Genomic DNA, 15,899 nt, shown 5'->3' with positions numbered 1-15,899 from the left:
CCATTCAAAACCAGGGCTTTGCAGTCTCGGCCACTGTTGGCATTTTGACCAGATTCATTTTTATTTGGGGGGTGGGGTGGGGTGCCATCCTGAGCAACTTAGGGTGCCTGGCAGTGCCTCCCCTCCCCCAGCCGGGGTTGTGACAACCACCAGTCCGTTCTCCCGGTCTGGGAGTGACTGTGGTCGTTTATTTTGTTCTTTAGACTCCACGTCGAGATGGAGGGCAGCAACGGTCGGGAGAATGTGTCAGACTTAACTCGGGGAGCGGGAAACTCTCCCGTTACACGAATGAACCCCGCATCGGGAGCCCAGCGTCCTCTTCCCCGGCCCAATGGAACTGCCAGCGCCCCCAAGAACCAGGTGGTGACCCCAGAGATGTGCTGCTACTGCTTCGATGTCCTCTACCGTCACCTCCATGGCTTCCCTCAGCGTCGACCGCCTGGATTCCCCGATGAGCCCTATCCGCTCTTCGTGACGTGGAGGACGGGGCGGGACCAGCGGCTTCGTGGCTGCGTTGGCACCTTCTCTGCCATGAATCTTCACTCGGGGCTCAGGGAGTACACGCTAACCAGCGCACTGAAGGACCGCCGGTTCCCGCCCCTGACCCCAGAGGAGCTGCCGCCCCTTTCCTGCTCCGTCTCCCTCCTGACCAACTTTGAGGAAGCCAGGGGTTATCTGGACTGGGAGGTAGGCGTCCATGGGATTCTGATTGAGTTCAGCCACGAAAACGGTGTCAGAGGGGCGGCCACATACTTACCGGAGGTCGCTGAGGAGCAAGGCTGGGATCAGACCCAGGCAATCGACGCCTTGCTCCGGAAAGGTGGCTTTCAGGCCCCAATCACCAGGGAGTTCAGAGAAACGCTCAGGCTCACCAGGTACCGCAGTGAGAAGGTCACAGTCAGTTACGCAGAATATGTTGCTTCTCGACAGCACCGTCTCCAGAATGGCCCTCTTCCTGCCCCAACCCTCTGCAGTCACTGCTCCGGACACACGGCTGCGTGACCAGCCATGCCATTCAGTCCGGGCATCCAACACCGCTGAGCCAACTGGTCACCCTGTTGGCAAGGAATGCAGGAGACAGACCCCGTACGGGTGTCAGGACTGCAGCAAAAGGTTCGGTTATAAATCTCAGTTAGACCTTCACCGGAGGACACACACAGGAGAGAGACCCTTCCAGTGCCGTTACTGTCCCAAGAGATTCATTCAGGCCTCGGACCTGCACGTCCACCATCGGATCCACACGGGCCTGAGGCTGCACCGTCTGCCAGGAGAGGTTCACCCACGCGTCCACGCTGCGCGGCCACGCGGGTCCACACCCAGGAGAGGCCGTTCCAGTGCGACGTCTGCCCCAAGAGCTTCAGCCACCGAGGGAACCTCAACGTCCACATGCGCACCCACACGGGCCTGAAGCCCTACCGGTGTCCCCAGTGCGACGGGGCCTTCCGCCAGCTGGGCACGTTCCAACGCCACCGAAGGACCTGCCAAGGAGCGCCCCTGGGGCTCCGGGTCCCTGCTGACCCAGGAGGAAAGGACGGGTCCCCTCTGGTGCAGGAATGGCCTATGAGCCCTTAGACAGTGGGGTGCTATGAATTAGAATTGGGGTCCCCCAATAATTACTGGCCCCATATTGTGTTAGTCTTGCTGTTTTTTTCAATAAATATTTCACGATTCAGCCCTTATCCCTTGTTTGTCTTCCTGTTGTCCTTTATTTCGTTGTAAAATAGGGAGGTCCCAGGAGAGTGGCCAGATTCCCTACAGAATACCCAGTGCAATATGGAAGTCTAATACATCACATTTTTTATTTTCTCAAAAATAGATATTCTTATTCATTTCTCATAGGACGGGATAAGGAAGAGAGAGATAGAAACATCAATGATGAGAGAGAATCATTGATGGGCTGCTTCCTGCACGCCCCCTACTGGGGATGGAGCCCGAAACCCCGGGCATGTGCCCTTGAATAGAATTGAACCTGGGACCCTGCAGTCTGCAGGCCAACACTGTATCCACTGAGCCACACCAGTCAGGGCCACAGCATTTTTGAGATGCGTGTGTTCTGAATTATTCTTTTATTGGACATCCACATTTCACTGAGCCTCATGTTTTGAGAGAGAGAGAGATAGAATGGTTGCTTCCTGTAGGCACCTGGATCCAGGATTGAACCCACCACCCAGGCATGTACCCTGACTGGGAATGGAACTGGCAACTTTTCGGTGCTCAAGATGATGCTCAACCACTGAGCCCTGCCGGCCAGGCAACATTCACTGATTCTTGCATGGGCCGTGACCAGGAATTCAACCCGAAACCTTTGCGTATCTGGACAATGGCCTAACACCTGAGCTACCCAGCCAGGGTTGAACAGTTTAAGTTGTTAAGTTGTAACTTGAATTTATTTATTTATTATTCATTCATTTATTTATTTTTAAATAACTTCCTATCTTAAAAATATATTTTATTGACTTTTAGAGACGAAGGGAGAGGGAGAGAGAGAGAGAAGCATCAGTGATGAGAGAGAACCGTTGATCGGCTGCCTTCTGCAGGCCCCACACTGGGGATTGAACCAGAAACCCAGGCCTGTGCCCTTGACCAAGGATCCAACCGTGACCTCCTGGTTCATAGGTCGATGCTCAACCACTGAGCCACGCTGGCTGGGCATTTTTACTTTTTATTTATTCTTTTAAAATTGATTCTAGGGAGAGAAAGGGGTAGAGAGGAACCGAACCTGGGACCCTCCGTGACCCCTAGGCACCCAGGCCCACGCTGGAACCACTGAGCCACACCCGCCAGGGCCGGGCCTGTGTGCCTGGGGCCCTTCAAACCCTGCAGACACCTGCTGAGGGCTCAGAGGCCAACACCCCCTGGGGCCGCGGGGTGTTTCTCTCCCGGAAACCCTGTCTAAGGAGATTGTGGAGAAAGGATCAATGCCTGGTCTCTAACCAATCACAGGGCGGGGCGGGAACGAAGTGAAGCCCAGAGCGTGTGTGTAAAAAGGCGGGTCTCAGCCCCTGGCTCAGAGCTCGCCAGGCCAGGCTGCAGGAGGAGCTGTGCAGACCTGCGGAGGCGGTGAGTGGGGCGAGGGCGTCCGAGGCCGGGCGAGGCCGGGCGTTTGGAAGGGAGTGAGGACCGATGGATGGACCGATGTTCGGAGGAAAGGATGGGTGGATGGATGGATGGATGGATGGATGGATGGATGGATGGATGGATGGGTGGGTGATGGATGGATACAAGAATCCACCAATGGACGCACAGATAGCCGGACAGACAAATCTCTCTCTTTTCCCCTCTCTCTTCATATGCTGGGCTGAGTGTTTTTTAAAAAGGAGTTAGAGTGGTGAATTTTAGGTTGTGCATTTTGCCACCCTGAGAAAGTATCTGGCCCCACCTGGTTTGGCTTGGTGGATAGAGCATCAGCCTGTGGACTGGAAGGTCCCAGGGTTAGTTCCCGTTAAGGACACACGCCCGGGTTGCAGGCTCCATCCCCAGTAGAGGGGCGTGCAGGAGGCAGCCGATCAGTGATTCTCTCTGCTCATTGAAGTTTGTCTCTCTCCCTCTGCCTTCCTAGGGTGGATGGATGGACGAATGGGTAGATGGATGGATGGATGGATGGATGGATGGATGGATGGATGGAGGGATGGAGGTTGGTCTCAGAATGACCTGCATGTGTGTGCTGTGCATCATTTCTGAGATCCTGTGAAAACCAAGGGTCCCCCGCACCCTCTCACACATGGGGCGTGGTTTCTATTCAAAACCAGGGCTGTGCAGTCTCGGACACTGTTGGCTTTTTTGACGGGATTTATTTTTATTTGGGGGGTGGGGTAGGGTGCTGTCCTGTGCATCTTAGGGTGCCTGGCAATGCCTCCCATCGCCCTAGGCCCGGTTGTGACAACCATCAGTCCGTTCTCCGTGTCTGGGAGTGAGTTTGGTCCTTTATTTTGGTCTTTAGATTCCACATGGAAGGGAAATCTAGTGGTAACTCACCCTTCTCTGACTGGCTGATTTCTGGCAGCCTGAGACCCTCTAGGCTCATCCCAGCTTTGGCAAATGGTAGGGTCTCATTCCTTTTTAAGGCCGAGTAATGTTCCCCTGTGTGCAGGCACTGCCTCTGCTGGATCCTGTCGTCTTATTCATGGCACGTCGGATGCTTCCATATCGTGGCGCTGGTTTCATGTTTCTGTGACTCCTTGTCTGTCTTTGTTGTTGGTGGTGATTTTTTGTTTGTTTTTCCATGACTTTCTTAATGTGAAAGGAGCCCAAACATTCTAGGAATGACCAGGGAAATCCCTGCCTCCTCCCTGATTTCCACTGACAGGAAACCTCTGAATCCCCAGCGTTTCCTAGCTTCATGCTTTCACAATTATGTTCTCACCTTCCACACACAGGAAATCTAGGGACCCTCCCCCTCCACACACACACACAGACAACACACACACACACACACACACACACACACACCTCCCCTAGGGTCTCATCCTCCTGACTCTCCAGCGACCTTGCCCTGACCTTCAGTTGGGCCACCTACCTCTGGGGGAAGGACGACTGGGGGTCCTGTGTTCATAGCTGCTGCCCTTGAGAGAAACCTGGTCTCTGAGAATCCTGGGAAGTGGCTCTTGCCTCTGGAAGGTCCCTTAGGGCCTGTGACAATTCCTCCTTCTTGTTGGTTAATCCTCACCGAGGATGCTTTTCCATTGAATTTTAGAGAGAGGGGAAGGGAGAGACAGACACACACAGAGAGAGAAACATGAATGTGGGAGAGACATAGCGATTGGTTGCCTCATGCACCCACCTTATCTGAGCCCAGGAATTGCGCCTGCAACTGAGGGATGTGCCCTTGACATGGATCCTTCAGTCCATGGGCCAACGCTCTATCCACTGAGCCAAACCAGCTAGGGTCAAAATTTGTCATTAAAAATCTTGCTGCCTCAATATCTCACAGACCATTTTCTGGGATGAGATTATATACGTGGCACCCATCAATCCATTCATTCAGACAGATCATTATCCCATTAATCCATTCATTCAGACAGATCAGGGAATTGAGGGCAAGGGTCGTGAGGTGGGTGGCAGAGAACTCGGTGGGGATAGGGTTTCCTTTTGTGGTGCCCAAAACTCAGTTCTGGACCCAGACAGTGGTGAGTGCAGAACAGCATTTGCAAGGCACTTAGTGGCCCCAAACTGCCGCCTTTAAGGAAGAGTTAGGCCCTGGCTGAGGAGCCCCGTTGGTTAGAGCCCCGGGTCAGGACGGAAACAAGAATCCACCAATGGACGCACAGATACCCGGACAGACAAGTCTCTCTTTTCCCCTCTCTCTTCGTGTGCTGGGCTGAGTGTTTTTAAAAGGAGTTAGAGTGGTGAATTTCAGGTTGTGCATTTTGCCACCGTGAGAAAGTATCTGGCCCCACCTGGTTTGGCTTGGTGGGTGGAGCATCAGCCTGTGGACTGGAAGGTCCCAGGGTTAGTTCCCGTCAAGGGCACACGCCCGGGTTGCAGGCTCCATCCCCAGTAGAGGGGCGTGCAGGAGGCAGCCGATCAGTGATTCTCTCTCCTCATTGATGTTTGTCTCTCTCTCCCTCTCCCTTCCTCTCTGAAATCAACAAAAATCTATGAAAAGGAAATGTCTGGAGGAGCTTCAAACTCCTGGGGTTGTTTTGAGCTGTCCCTTGTCTGGAGCAAAGCAGGGAATGTTGGGGGCCATCTTAGGTTCCTATTCAATAGAGATTACGTCCCATGGAATTCCAGGTTGTATACATTTCTTTTCCCTGTATTTTGCTACAGAATCATGGCCAAACAGTGATTAAAATTTACCAGTGGAATTGCTGTATCTTATCTTTTATTTAATTGGTGATTTGTGTGTGTGTGTGTGAGAGAGAGAGACAGAGAGAGGCTTGGTGTTGCACTTAGCATTGCATTCACTGGTTGACTCTTGTCTGTGCTCTGACCGGACCTGGAACCTGCAAACTGGTCTCGGGGGACGAAGCGCTAACCACCTGAGCCACCGGCCAGGCCCCTGCATCTCGTCCGGAGGAGAAGCTACAGACGCTGATGTTCCTATTGAAGTGGATTTTGGAGCCCAGCGGGTGTGGCTCAGGTGTTGAGTGTGGACCCATGAACCACAGGTCACTGGATTGTTTCCTGGTCAGGCACATGCCCAGCTTTCAGGCTGGATCCTCATTGGTGGAGTGCAGGTGTCAACTGATTGATGTTTCTCTCTCTCTCAAATCAATAAAATGAAATATTTTTTAAAAAGAAGAATACTATGGGTTAACTTCCACGGCATTAAATACGGGACCAGTGAGGGGTGTTTGGTATTGGGTGGGTCAGCAGGGTAACTCACCGCATTCTCTCCTCTCTTCCCCCAGCACTGTGCACTGTTACCCGTCCGTCCCTTCTTCCGCTCTCACTCAGGAGCTGACTTCAGGGCGGGTTTGCTCCAGTCCCAGTGGAGCCATTTCCAGTGACGATGCCTACATTCCAGATGTGTTCAGATGGTCCTGGGAACCCGCAGGGCATTCTGGGCTGGGGGCTGCCACCGTCCAGACCGCCCCCTGGACGCCTCCCCGAGGGACAGTACCGGGACTCTGAGATGGGGCACGTGCTCTTCAGAGCCTTCCGCCCCCCGGAGGGCTCGGACCCCCTCCGGAGCCTGCACACGATGGACGCGCTCCTGCACCGGTGGCTGAGGCCGGATGTGCGCACCATGAGGCAGATCCTGGACCAGCTGGTGCTGGAGAAGTTCCTGACCTGCATGCCCCTGGAGCTGCAGGTGCTGGTCAAGGAGAGGAGGGTGCAGAGCTGCGATGAGCTGGAGGTCCTGCTGCTGAACAAGGAGAAGCCCAGGAGATGGGTGAGTGGGGCCCGCAGGATGGGCAGGGCAAGGGAGGCCAGTCATGTACACGGTAGCATTCGTTAATTTTCTGTTTTTTTATTTTTTAAAAATATATTTTATTGATTTTTTACAGAGAGGAAGGGAGAGGGATAGAGAGCTAGAAACATCAATGAGAGAGAAACATCGACCAGCTGCCTCCTGCACACCCCTTACTGGGGATGTGCCCGCAACCAATGTACATGCCCTTGACCGGAATCGAACCTGGGACCCTTCAGTCTGCAGGCCGACGCTCTATCCACTGAGCCAGACCGGTTTCGGCATGTTTTTTATTTTTTAAATATATTTTTGTTGATTACAGAGAGGAAGGGGGAGAGAGAGAAACATCAATGATGAGATGTGGGAACCCCTTTCATGTCCCGCATCGTTCAGGGTTCGGGCTCTGGAGAAGGCCGCACACAAATGAAAAGAGACTAGGAAAGATTTAATTTGGGGAGTGGGGGCCAGGCGGTAGTCCAACTCTAGTGAGAGGACGACTCCTCGCTCTGGCTTTTCCATCCCTTTGATTAAGATTAAAATGATAGGACACACCCTTATCCCCTGGGCAGGAAACTCAATAAAAGCCAATCAGTGAATAGAGGACTAACAGGTGGGGCTGCTTCAACTACCAATACCTAGTCATCAGCTCTGACCCTTCAGAGCAATTAAGGTTGACCAGCCCTCCGGATTCCCTGTCCACAGCTCTCTGTTATTAAAACAATGATCGGCTTCCGGCAATGAGAGAGAATCATTGATTGGCTGCATCCTGCATTCCCCACCATCGCATTGAGGATCCAGCCCGCAACACGGTGGTATGCCCTGGCCGGGAATCGAACTGTGACCTCCTGGGTCAGAGGTAAATACCCAATGGCTGCGCCACGGCGCCCAGACACAGGAGCATTCCTTAGAGGGACATCTTCCGACATTTGTTCTCCCTTCCTGAGGCTCGCTTCCCCAATGACCTCAGATTAACCCCAGGAGGTAGACTTGTCGGTGCTGCCTCGCGGATGAGGAAACTGAGGCACAGACCAGGTGCAGGGATGGCGCCGGGCTCTCCAGGGAGCCTGTGGCCATGTTGGGAGACATGTTTGGTTGCCACCATGTGGGCGGTTGCCATTTTATTGATTGATGGAAAGAATTCCTTTTTAGAGAGAGAATGGGGAAGGGGGAGAGGGAACATCCCTGTGTGATTCCACTGAACGTGTGAGTGTGAGGAGCGCACACGCCAGGAGGAGGGTGCCTCCGGGTCTCATCCTGCTTCATTTCCTCCCGCAGACGGTGGTCACCCTCCATGGGCAGGAGTATCTTCAGGAGAATTCCGACGAGGAAGCCGGGGACACAGACCCCGGGATGGACTTGTCCGTGAAGTCCCCATCCCCCATAAGTAAGGCGGGGGCACATCCTGAGAACAGCCCCGAGGTCCTCGGAGAGCCGGGGAACCAGCCAGGACCCAGTGACATGGTGTGGGGACAGGTGAGTGTGTGACGCCCTGATCTGTGGGGATGGGTGGGAGCCGGTTCCAGGGGCCGCGGTGCCCGTAGCTGCTACAGCATTTGGGAATTCTGACACAGGCTAGCAGGGGACCCCTGAGTGCATGCAGGGGAAGCATTCAATCCACGGGCATTTCCGAACCAATGTGGACCATAAAGAGTCACTGACCTTTGACCTTGGTCCACAGGCCAGTAGAAATCTAATGTTCCTCTGGGCATATCAGGGTGAGGAGTGGGGAGAGCCGGGTCCAGAATCTCTTTGCTTCCACAAATGGAGGCAGCCAGCAGTTGAAATGCCCAGGGGAGGTACGCCTAGAGAATGGAGACTGAACACTGTGGCCCTGGCCAGTGTTTTCAGTGCTTCCAGCATCAGACCCAGGATTGTAGGTTTCCCAGTCAAGGGCACATACCTGGGTTGCAGGATCCATTCCCTGTCCAGTTTGGGGACGTGCAGGAGTCAACCAGTCAAGTGTCTCTCACGTCTGTCACACTGATGTTTCTCTCTCTCTCTCTCTCTCTCTCTCTCTCTCTCTCTCTTCTCTCTCTCTCTCTCTCTCTCTCTCCCTGCCTCCCTCTCTCTGTCCACCTCTCTTCCTTGCTCTCTAAAAATCAATGGAAAAAATATCCTGGGGTGAGGATGAACAACAAAAAGAGTAAGGAGTACAATGTATGGGCTTGACGTAAAGCTGTGATGGGTGTACATAACAACAGACTTGGGAGTTGGGGGTGATGGGATTGGCCCCAACGAGGTCTAGACAGAGCCCCAAAACTGTGGTGTTAGGTAAGTTGGGGTCTCAAGTCAGGGAGATGGACCGGATGGGGCAGTGGTTGGCAAACTCATTAGTCAACAGAGTCAAATATCAACAGTACAACGATTGAAATTTCTTTGAGAGCCAAACTTTTAAACTTAAACTCCAGGGGCCAAAGAGCCGCATGAAGCTCTTGAGCCGCAGTTTGCCGACCACTGGGATGGGGGAAGGAGGGACAGAGCTTCCCAGCCCTGGTTTCCGACACATTTAACCACCCTTGTTTGCCCACTGTCAGGGGCAGAGAGTCCTCCTGCCAGAGACGATGCTGAAGACAAGTGACCCACAGGGTGTGGGGCCCGTGGTGAAGGTGGAGGAGGTGGAGAAGGATGTGATGGAGGACGGGGAAGAGGCAGTTCTCACATCTCCAGAGGCTCCGCTTCCCAGCAGTCCTGGTGAGTCTGGAACTGGGCTTTCAGAGCAGTTACTGATGCTCCCTGTGCTGGGGATCCGGGGGGGCACGCGTCGTGGCCCTCCTTTGGGGACATTGGCTCTCAATGCCAAGCCTTCTCCGCCACGGACTCCCTGGGTCCTAAGGCCAGTCTCTCCGTTTGTTGGTTGATGGGAATGTTCTCAACCAACATGGGCTTTGGTTCAGAGGCGTTTGGTAGTGTTAAAAGTGCTCTCTCTACATATATACTTCAATGGATTGTTAGAGAGAGTGCAGAGGAGATAGAGATAGAAGCATCGATGAGAGAGGAAATCATGGATTGGCTGCCTCCTGCATGGCACCCACCAGAGATGGAGCCCCACAATCCGGGCATGTGCCCTGACAGGGAGTGGAGCTGGCCACCTCTTGGTTCCTGGGTGGATGCTCAATCCCTGAGCTGGCCTGAAACGTCTTTTATTAATGTTGTGTGTTGAACCCTTTCTTTCAGGAGAATCGGTGAGGACAGAGGGGGAGCAGAACCCCCAAGAAGGAATTGGCCTTGAACATGTGGATGCTGCTGACGTACCTCCCACCCATGTTCTGGAGACACAGGCCTTGACTCAGTGTCCGAAGAGAAGAGGTTCTTGGAATCCAAGCGGTGTTCCCAAGAGAAAAAGGGGGAACAGTCCCACCCCCCAAGAGGAACATCAAGAAGCAGCCGTGCCATTGGACCAAGGACAAGTCACAGGACAGCACGGGTCCAATTCAGTCGGGGCATCCAACACCGTGGAGCCAACTGGTCACCCTGTTGGCAAAGAATCCAGGAGACAGATCCCGTACGAGTGTCAGGACTGCAGCAAAAGGTTCAGTTATAAATCTCAGTTAGACCTTCACCGGAGGACACACACAGGAGAGAGACCCTTCCAGTGCCGTTACTGTCCCAAGAGATTCATTCAGGCCTCGGACCTGCACGTCCACCATCGGATCCACACGGGCCGGAAGCCGTACTGCTGCACCGTCTGCCAGGAGAGGTTCACCCACGCGTCCACGCTGCGCGGCCACGAGCGGGTCCACACCCAGGAGAGGCCGTTCCAGTGCGACGTCTGCCCCAAGAGCTTCAGCCACCGAGGGAACCTCAACGTCCACATGCGCACCCACACGGGCCTGAAGCCCTACCGGTGTCCCCAGTGCGACGGGGCCTTCCGCCAGCTGGGCACGTTCCAACGCCACCGAAGGACCTGCCAAGGAGCGCCCCTGGGGCTCCGGGTCCCTGCTGACCCAGGAGGAAAGGAAGGGGTCCCCTCTGGTGCAGAAGTGGTCTATGAGCCCTTAGACAGCGGGGTGCTATGAATTAGAATTGGGGTCCTCCACTAATTACTCATGTTTTCTATTGGCCCCATATTCTGTGTCAGTCTTGCTTGTTTTTTCAATAAATATTTCACGATTCTACCCTTATCTCTCCTGTTGTCCTTTATTTCATTGTAAAATAAGGAGGTCCCAGGAGAGTGGCCAGATTCCCTATAGAATACCCAATGCCATGTGGATGTCAGATACACCACATTTTTTTTTCTAAAATAAATATATATTTTTATTCATTTTAGAGAGGAAGGAAGACAGAAGAGAGAGATGGACACATCAATGATGAGAGAGAATCATTGATTGGCTGCCTCCTGCACACCCCCTACTGGAGATGGAGCCCACAACCTGGGCATGTGCCTTTGAATGGAATGGAACCTGGGACCCTTCAGTCTTCGGGACAATGATGTATCCACTGAGCCAAACCAGCCAGGGCCACAGCATTTTGGAGATGTGTGTGTGTTCTGAATTATTCCTTTATCTGATACCCACATTTCACTGAGCATCATGTTGAGAGAGAGAGAGATTGGTTGCTCCCCCTAAGCACCTGGACCCAGGATTGAACCCACCACCCAGGCATGTGCCCTGACTGGGAATGGAACCAGTAACCTTTTGGTGCACAAGATGATGCTCAACCAACTGAGCCTTTTGGACATCGGAGCTCGGTGGCCACACCCAGAGATGAGGGTCTGCCTGCTGTGAGGGTGGCTCCCCAGAGGATTCCCGGGTTTGGCTGACTCTGCTGGGTCAGAGCTCTCTGGCTGCACAGTGTGGACACCGTGGTGGCTGCTCCGTGGTGACTCCAGGTCTGCAAAGTCCACTTCAGTGGCTGGAACACCCACCTGGATGCCCAGCCCACACATGATGGACCCCGCTGTGTCGACCGGGAGATCTGCTCATCACCACCCTGGTCCCCACACCTGGACATTGTCCTGGGGGAAGAGTTAGGACTCAGGAGGAGGGTGAGTGGGGACCATCTCTTCATCCGTGGCCCCCGACTGCATGCATCCACACAGCTGGGCTACGTGTTGGCCATGAAAACCTACGGAAGCAGCCCTGTTGGGGTGATCAGTGGTTAGACCCTCAAACCGAAGTATCCCCAGTTCACTTCCCATTCAAGGGCACCTACCTTGGTTGCAGGTAAACTCCTGGCCCCTGTTGGAATACATGCGGGTAGCAACCAATCTATGTTTCTCTATTTCTCTCTCTCTCCTCTCTTCCACTCTCTCTAACAATCAGCGGAGCCCTTGCTGGTGTGGCTCAGTGGATACTTGGTCCGCCTGCATACGGAAGGGTCCCGGCTTTGATTCCGGTCAAGGGCACATGCCCAGGCTGCAGGCTCGATCCCCAGTGTGGGGCGTGAGGGAGGCAGCCACTCAATGATTCTCCCTCATCATCGATGTTTCTATCTCTCTCTTTCTTCCTCTCTGAAATCAATATAAAACATTACAGATATCAATAAGAAAATGTTAATAAACACATATCCACAATTACTTGAAATGTAAGTGGATTAAATGCTCCAATTAAGGGTGGAATATAATGCGGGCCCGGCACTGCAGAGGCTGTGAGTGGGGCGAGGGCAGGGGTTTGGAAGTCAGTGAGGACAGATGGATGGACCAATGCTGGGAGAGATGGATGGCTGGTTGGATGGGTGGATGGATGGATGGATAGATGGATGGATGGATGGATGGAGGTTGGTGTCAGAATGACCCGGGTGTGTGCGCTGTGCATCATTTCTTAGATCCTGTGAAAACCAAGGGTCCCCCTGCACCCCTCTCACATATGGGGTGTGGTTTCTATTCAAAACCAGGACTGTGGCGGGAGCGCGGGCGCAGGGGCCGAGCCGAGCTGAGCCCCGCAGGCCTCCCAGGCGCCACCTCCCGTCTTCCGGGCCCAGGCACCTCGGGGGTTCCGGGCGCGTCTGAGGGGTTCCTGGTGCGGAGACCGCGGGCGCCCCGATGGAGGCAGCCCCGCCGGCGGGGCCCGGCGCCCCGCAGCCGCAGCCGCAGCCGCAGCCGCAGGCGCAGGGCCCCGCGGACCCCGTCGCCGGTCTGCTGCCCAGGCTGCGGGGCAAACTCTTCACCTGGAATATTTTGAAAACAATTGCCCTGGGTCAGATATTGTCCTTGTGTATATGTGGAACAGCCATCACCAGCCAGTATTTGGCAGAAAAATACAAAGTGAACACCCCCATGCTTCAGAGCTTTATCAACTATTGCTTGCTGTTTCTAGTTTATACAGTGATGCTGGCATTTCAATCAGGTATGCCGAGTGTGGGAATTAACTTTTTTCAATGACCTGTCATCATGAAAAAGTGTGGTTTTTAGGCATTTAAAAGAATGAAACATGAGGCAAAAGTAAGAACAGGAAAAACTATTGCTGCCTTTATAAGAGTCATTAGAAAAGTCTGACACCTCTGAATTCTGTGAAAGTACTGATTAGAGATTCATGCATAATCTCTGGCATTGTTGATTAAAATGAATAGCACCAAACTGGAACAGCACAAGTGGTCAGAAAAATTAAAATTTTTAATTTTTTAATGTCAGTAAAATTACAAGTTAGGTTGATAAGATTAAGAGACAATTTTAAAAACACTTCAACAATGCGGTACCATCTCACACCTGTCAGAATGGCTATCATCAACAAATCAACAAACGACAAGTGCTGGCGAGGATGCGGAGAAAAGGGAACCCTCGTGCACTGCTGGTGGGAATGCAGACTGGTGCAGCCTCGGTGGAAGATACTATGGAGTTTCCTCAAAAAGTTAAAAACGGAACTCCGATTTGACCCAGTAATTCCACTTCTAGTACTATATCCCAAGAAATCAGAAACGCCAATCAGGAAGGATATATACATCCCTATGTTCATAGCAGCACAATTTACAATAGCTAAGATTTGGAAACAACCTAAGTGCCCATCAGCAGGCCCCAATAGCCTTTTACACATCTTGAAAAGACAATGGTGGAAGTACATCCTGCTGGGACTAGCAGACGTGGAGGCGAATTACCTGATTGTCAGAGCGTACCAGTACACGACTCTCACCAGTGTCCAGCTTTTGGATTGCTTTGGAATTCCTGTGTTGATGGCTCTCTCCTGGTTCCTTCTTTATGCAAGATACAGAGTGATCCATTTTGTTGCCGTGGCTGTCTGTCTGCTGGGCGTCGGAACTGCGGTTGGCGCGGACATATTATCAGGGAGGGAAGACAATTCAGGCGGTGATGTACTGATTGGTGACACCTTGGTTCTTGTTGGGGCTTCCCTCTATGCCATTTCCAATGTGTGTGAAGAGCACATGGTGAAGAAGCTGAGCAGACTGGAGCTTTTAGGAATGCTGGGCTTATTTGGAACAATCATCAGTGGCATACAGCTATTGCTCGTGGAATGTAAGGATATTGCCCGAATTCATTGGGACTGGAAAATTGCCCTGCTGTTCGCGGCATGTGCCCTCTGTATGTTGTGTCTGTACAGCTTCATGCCACTGGTGATGAAGGTTACCGGGGCCACCTCAGCGAACCTGGGCCTCCTGACAGCTGATCTCTACAGCCTTTGCTTTGGACTCTTTCTCGTTGGCTGTAAGTTTTCGGGGCTCTACATCCTGTCCTTCACCGTCATCATGGTGGGCTTGGTCCTCTCCTGCTCCAGCCCGACGCGCCCCCAGCACTGGCATGGACAACCTGGGCCTGAAGCTGGAGGAGAGCCTCCCGGAGACCGCCTCCGCCTTCCTGTAGCTGGAGAAGAAGGGGCGCCTGGCAAACGGGGAGCGGCCGCTGGGACAAAGCAGAGCCTGCGGGCTGCTGGGGGCAAACCTGGGAAGTTCATCCGGCTGAGAGCCCCACCGGTTAGGTGTTCCCAGGGGGTGGCTCACAAGCAGAAACAGCAAGAGGCCGCAGAAGCCAGCCGAGGCGAGGAGGTCGGGGTTTCTGGGCGAGCGAGGACCAATGCCGTCAGTGCCGGGAGGCAGGGCGCGGGCCCCACTCCGGGGTGGGGTCCGGGAGGCGCGGGTGGGCGGGCAGGATGGGGCAGAGCCCACCGCTGAGCCAGCCTCCGAACAGGGCTGTCTGGGCGGGGCTGCTGGTCAGGAGCAGGGGGTCCCCAGGGCAGGTTTAGGGTAGGTTTCCTCTGCTGGGGGCCCCTCGGGTTTGTCCTTCTGAGGCGGCCATTGCCCACAGGCCGCAGCTGGGGTCTGGGGACAGGGCTCCCGGCAGGAACGTGGGCGGGGCAGCGCCTGAGAAGCCCGAGTGTGAGCGCCACCGAAGCTTGGAAGGGAGTGCCGGCCGCAGACCCAGGCACCCGCCCTTCCTGGCTGAAGAGGGTGCTGCCGCCCACTTCTTACACCTGCTTACGCCCCGTGAGGTTCTCAGGAAACTTCCTCAATGAAAGGGCTCATAGGCAGCATCATCATGATACCGACGGCCGGTGTGCAACTTTACAAAAACTGCATGTGAGCTTTTCTTGGGGGATAAAACTATAATAAAAGAAATTGAGAGTAAGTGTTCACATTATTAAAAAAATTTCTGATTTCATGGAAAAAACAAACAAACCCAGGACTGTGCAGTCTCGGCCACTGTTGGCATTTTTGACCGGATTCATCTTTATTTGGGGGGTGGGGTGGGGTGCTGTCCTGTGCATTTTTGGGTGCCTGGCAGAGCCTCTCCCCGCCACCCCCAGGCCAGGTAGTGACAACCCTCAGTCCGTTCTCCATGCCTGGGAGTGAGTTTGGTCGTTTATTTTGTTCTTTAGATTCCACATGGAAGGGAAATCTAGTGGTAACTCACCCTTCTCTGACTGGCTTATTTCACGCAGCCTAAGACCTTCTAGGCTAATCCCAGCTTTGACAAATGGTAGGGTCTCATTCCTTTTTAAGGCCGAGTAATGTTCCCCTTTTTACAGGCACCATTTCTGCTTGATCCCATCATCTTATTCATGGACACGTCCGATGCTTCCATACGGTGGCACTAGTTTCATGTTTCTCTGTGACTCCATGTCTGTCTTTGTTACTGGTGGTGATTTTTTGTTTGTTT

The 15,899-nt window shown here is 53.4% G+C and overlaps 3 protein-coding genes across 3 annotated transcripts; all 3 read left to right on the top strand.

Annotated features, from left to right (window-relative positions):
• Positions 1 to 216: 216 nt before the first annotated feature.
• On the top strand, positions 217 to 1,572 carry LOC129147548 (AMMECR1-like protein). Its single transcript, XM_054710087.1, has 3 exons — positions 217 to 471; positions 583 to 998; positions 1,269 to 1,572. The coding sequence occupies exons 1-3, from the start codon at positions 217 to 219 to the stop codon at positions 1,570 to 1,572; spliced, it is 975 nt and encodes a 324-aa protein (XP_054566062.1).
• Positions 1,573 to 6,454: 4,882 nt separating this feature from the next.
• Positions 6,455 to 10,872, top strand: LOC129147547 (zinc finger and SCAN domain-containing protein 5B-like). Its single transcript, XM_054710086.1, has 4 exons — positions 6,455 to 6,838; positions 8,132 to 8,329; positions 9,391 to 9,547; positions 10,340 to 10,872. The coding sequence occupies exons 1-4, from the start codon at positions 6,455 to 6,457 to the stop codon at positions 10,870 to 10,872; spliced, it is 1,272 nt and encodes a 423-aa protein (XP_054566061.1).
• A 1,949-nt stretch (positions 10,873 to 12,821) lies between these two features.
• On the top strand, positions 12,822 to 14,606 carry LOC129147710 (solute carrier family 35 member F2-like). Its single transcript, XM_054710898.1, is given in 3 exon segments — positions 12,822 to 13,140; positions 13,803 to 14,529; positions 14,531 to 14,606. Coding segments are annotated over 3 exon segments (1,107 nt in total). The 5' UTR covers positions 12,822 to 12,836.
• The last annotated feature ends 1,293 nt before the right edge of the window (positions 14,607 to 15,899 follow it).

Source organism: Eptesicus fuscus, chromosome 21 (genome assembly GCF_027574615.1).
Source record: "Eptesicus fuscus isolate TK198812 chromosome 21, DD_ASM_mEF_20220401, whole genome shotgun sequence".
Lineage (NCBI taxonomy): Eukaryota > Metazoa > Chordata > Mammalia > Chiroptera > Vespertilionidae > Eptesicus > Eptesicus fuscus.
Note: the sequence above shows the minus strand (reverse complement) of the source record. Positions and strands in the feature narration are given on the sequence as shown.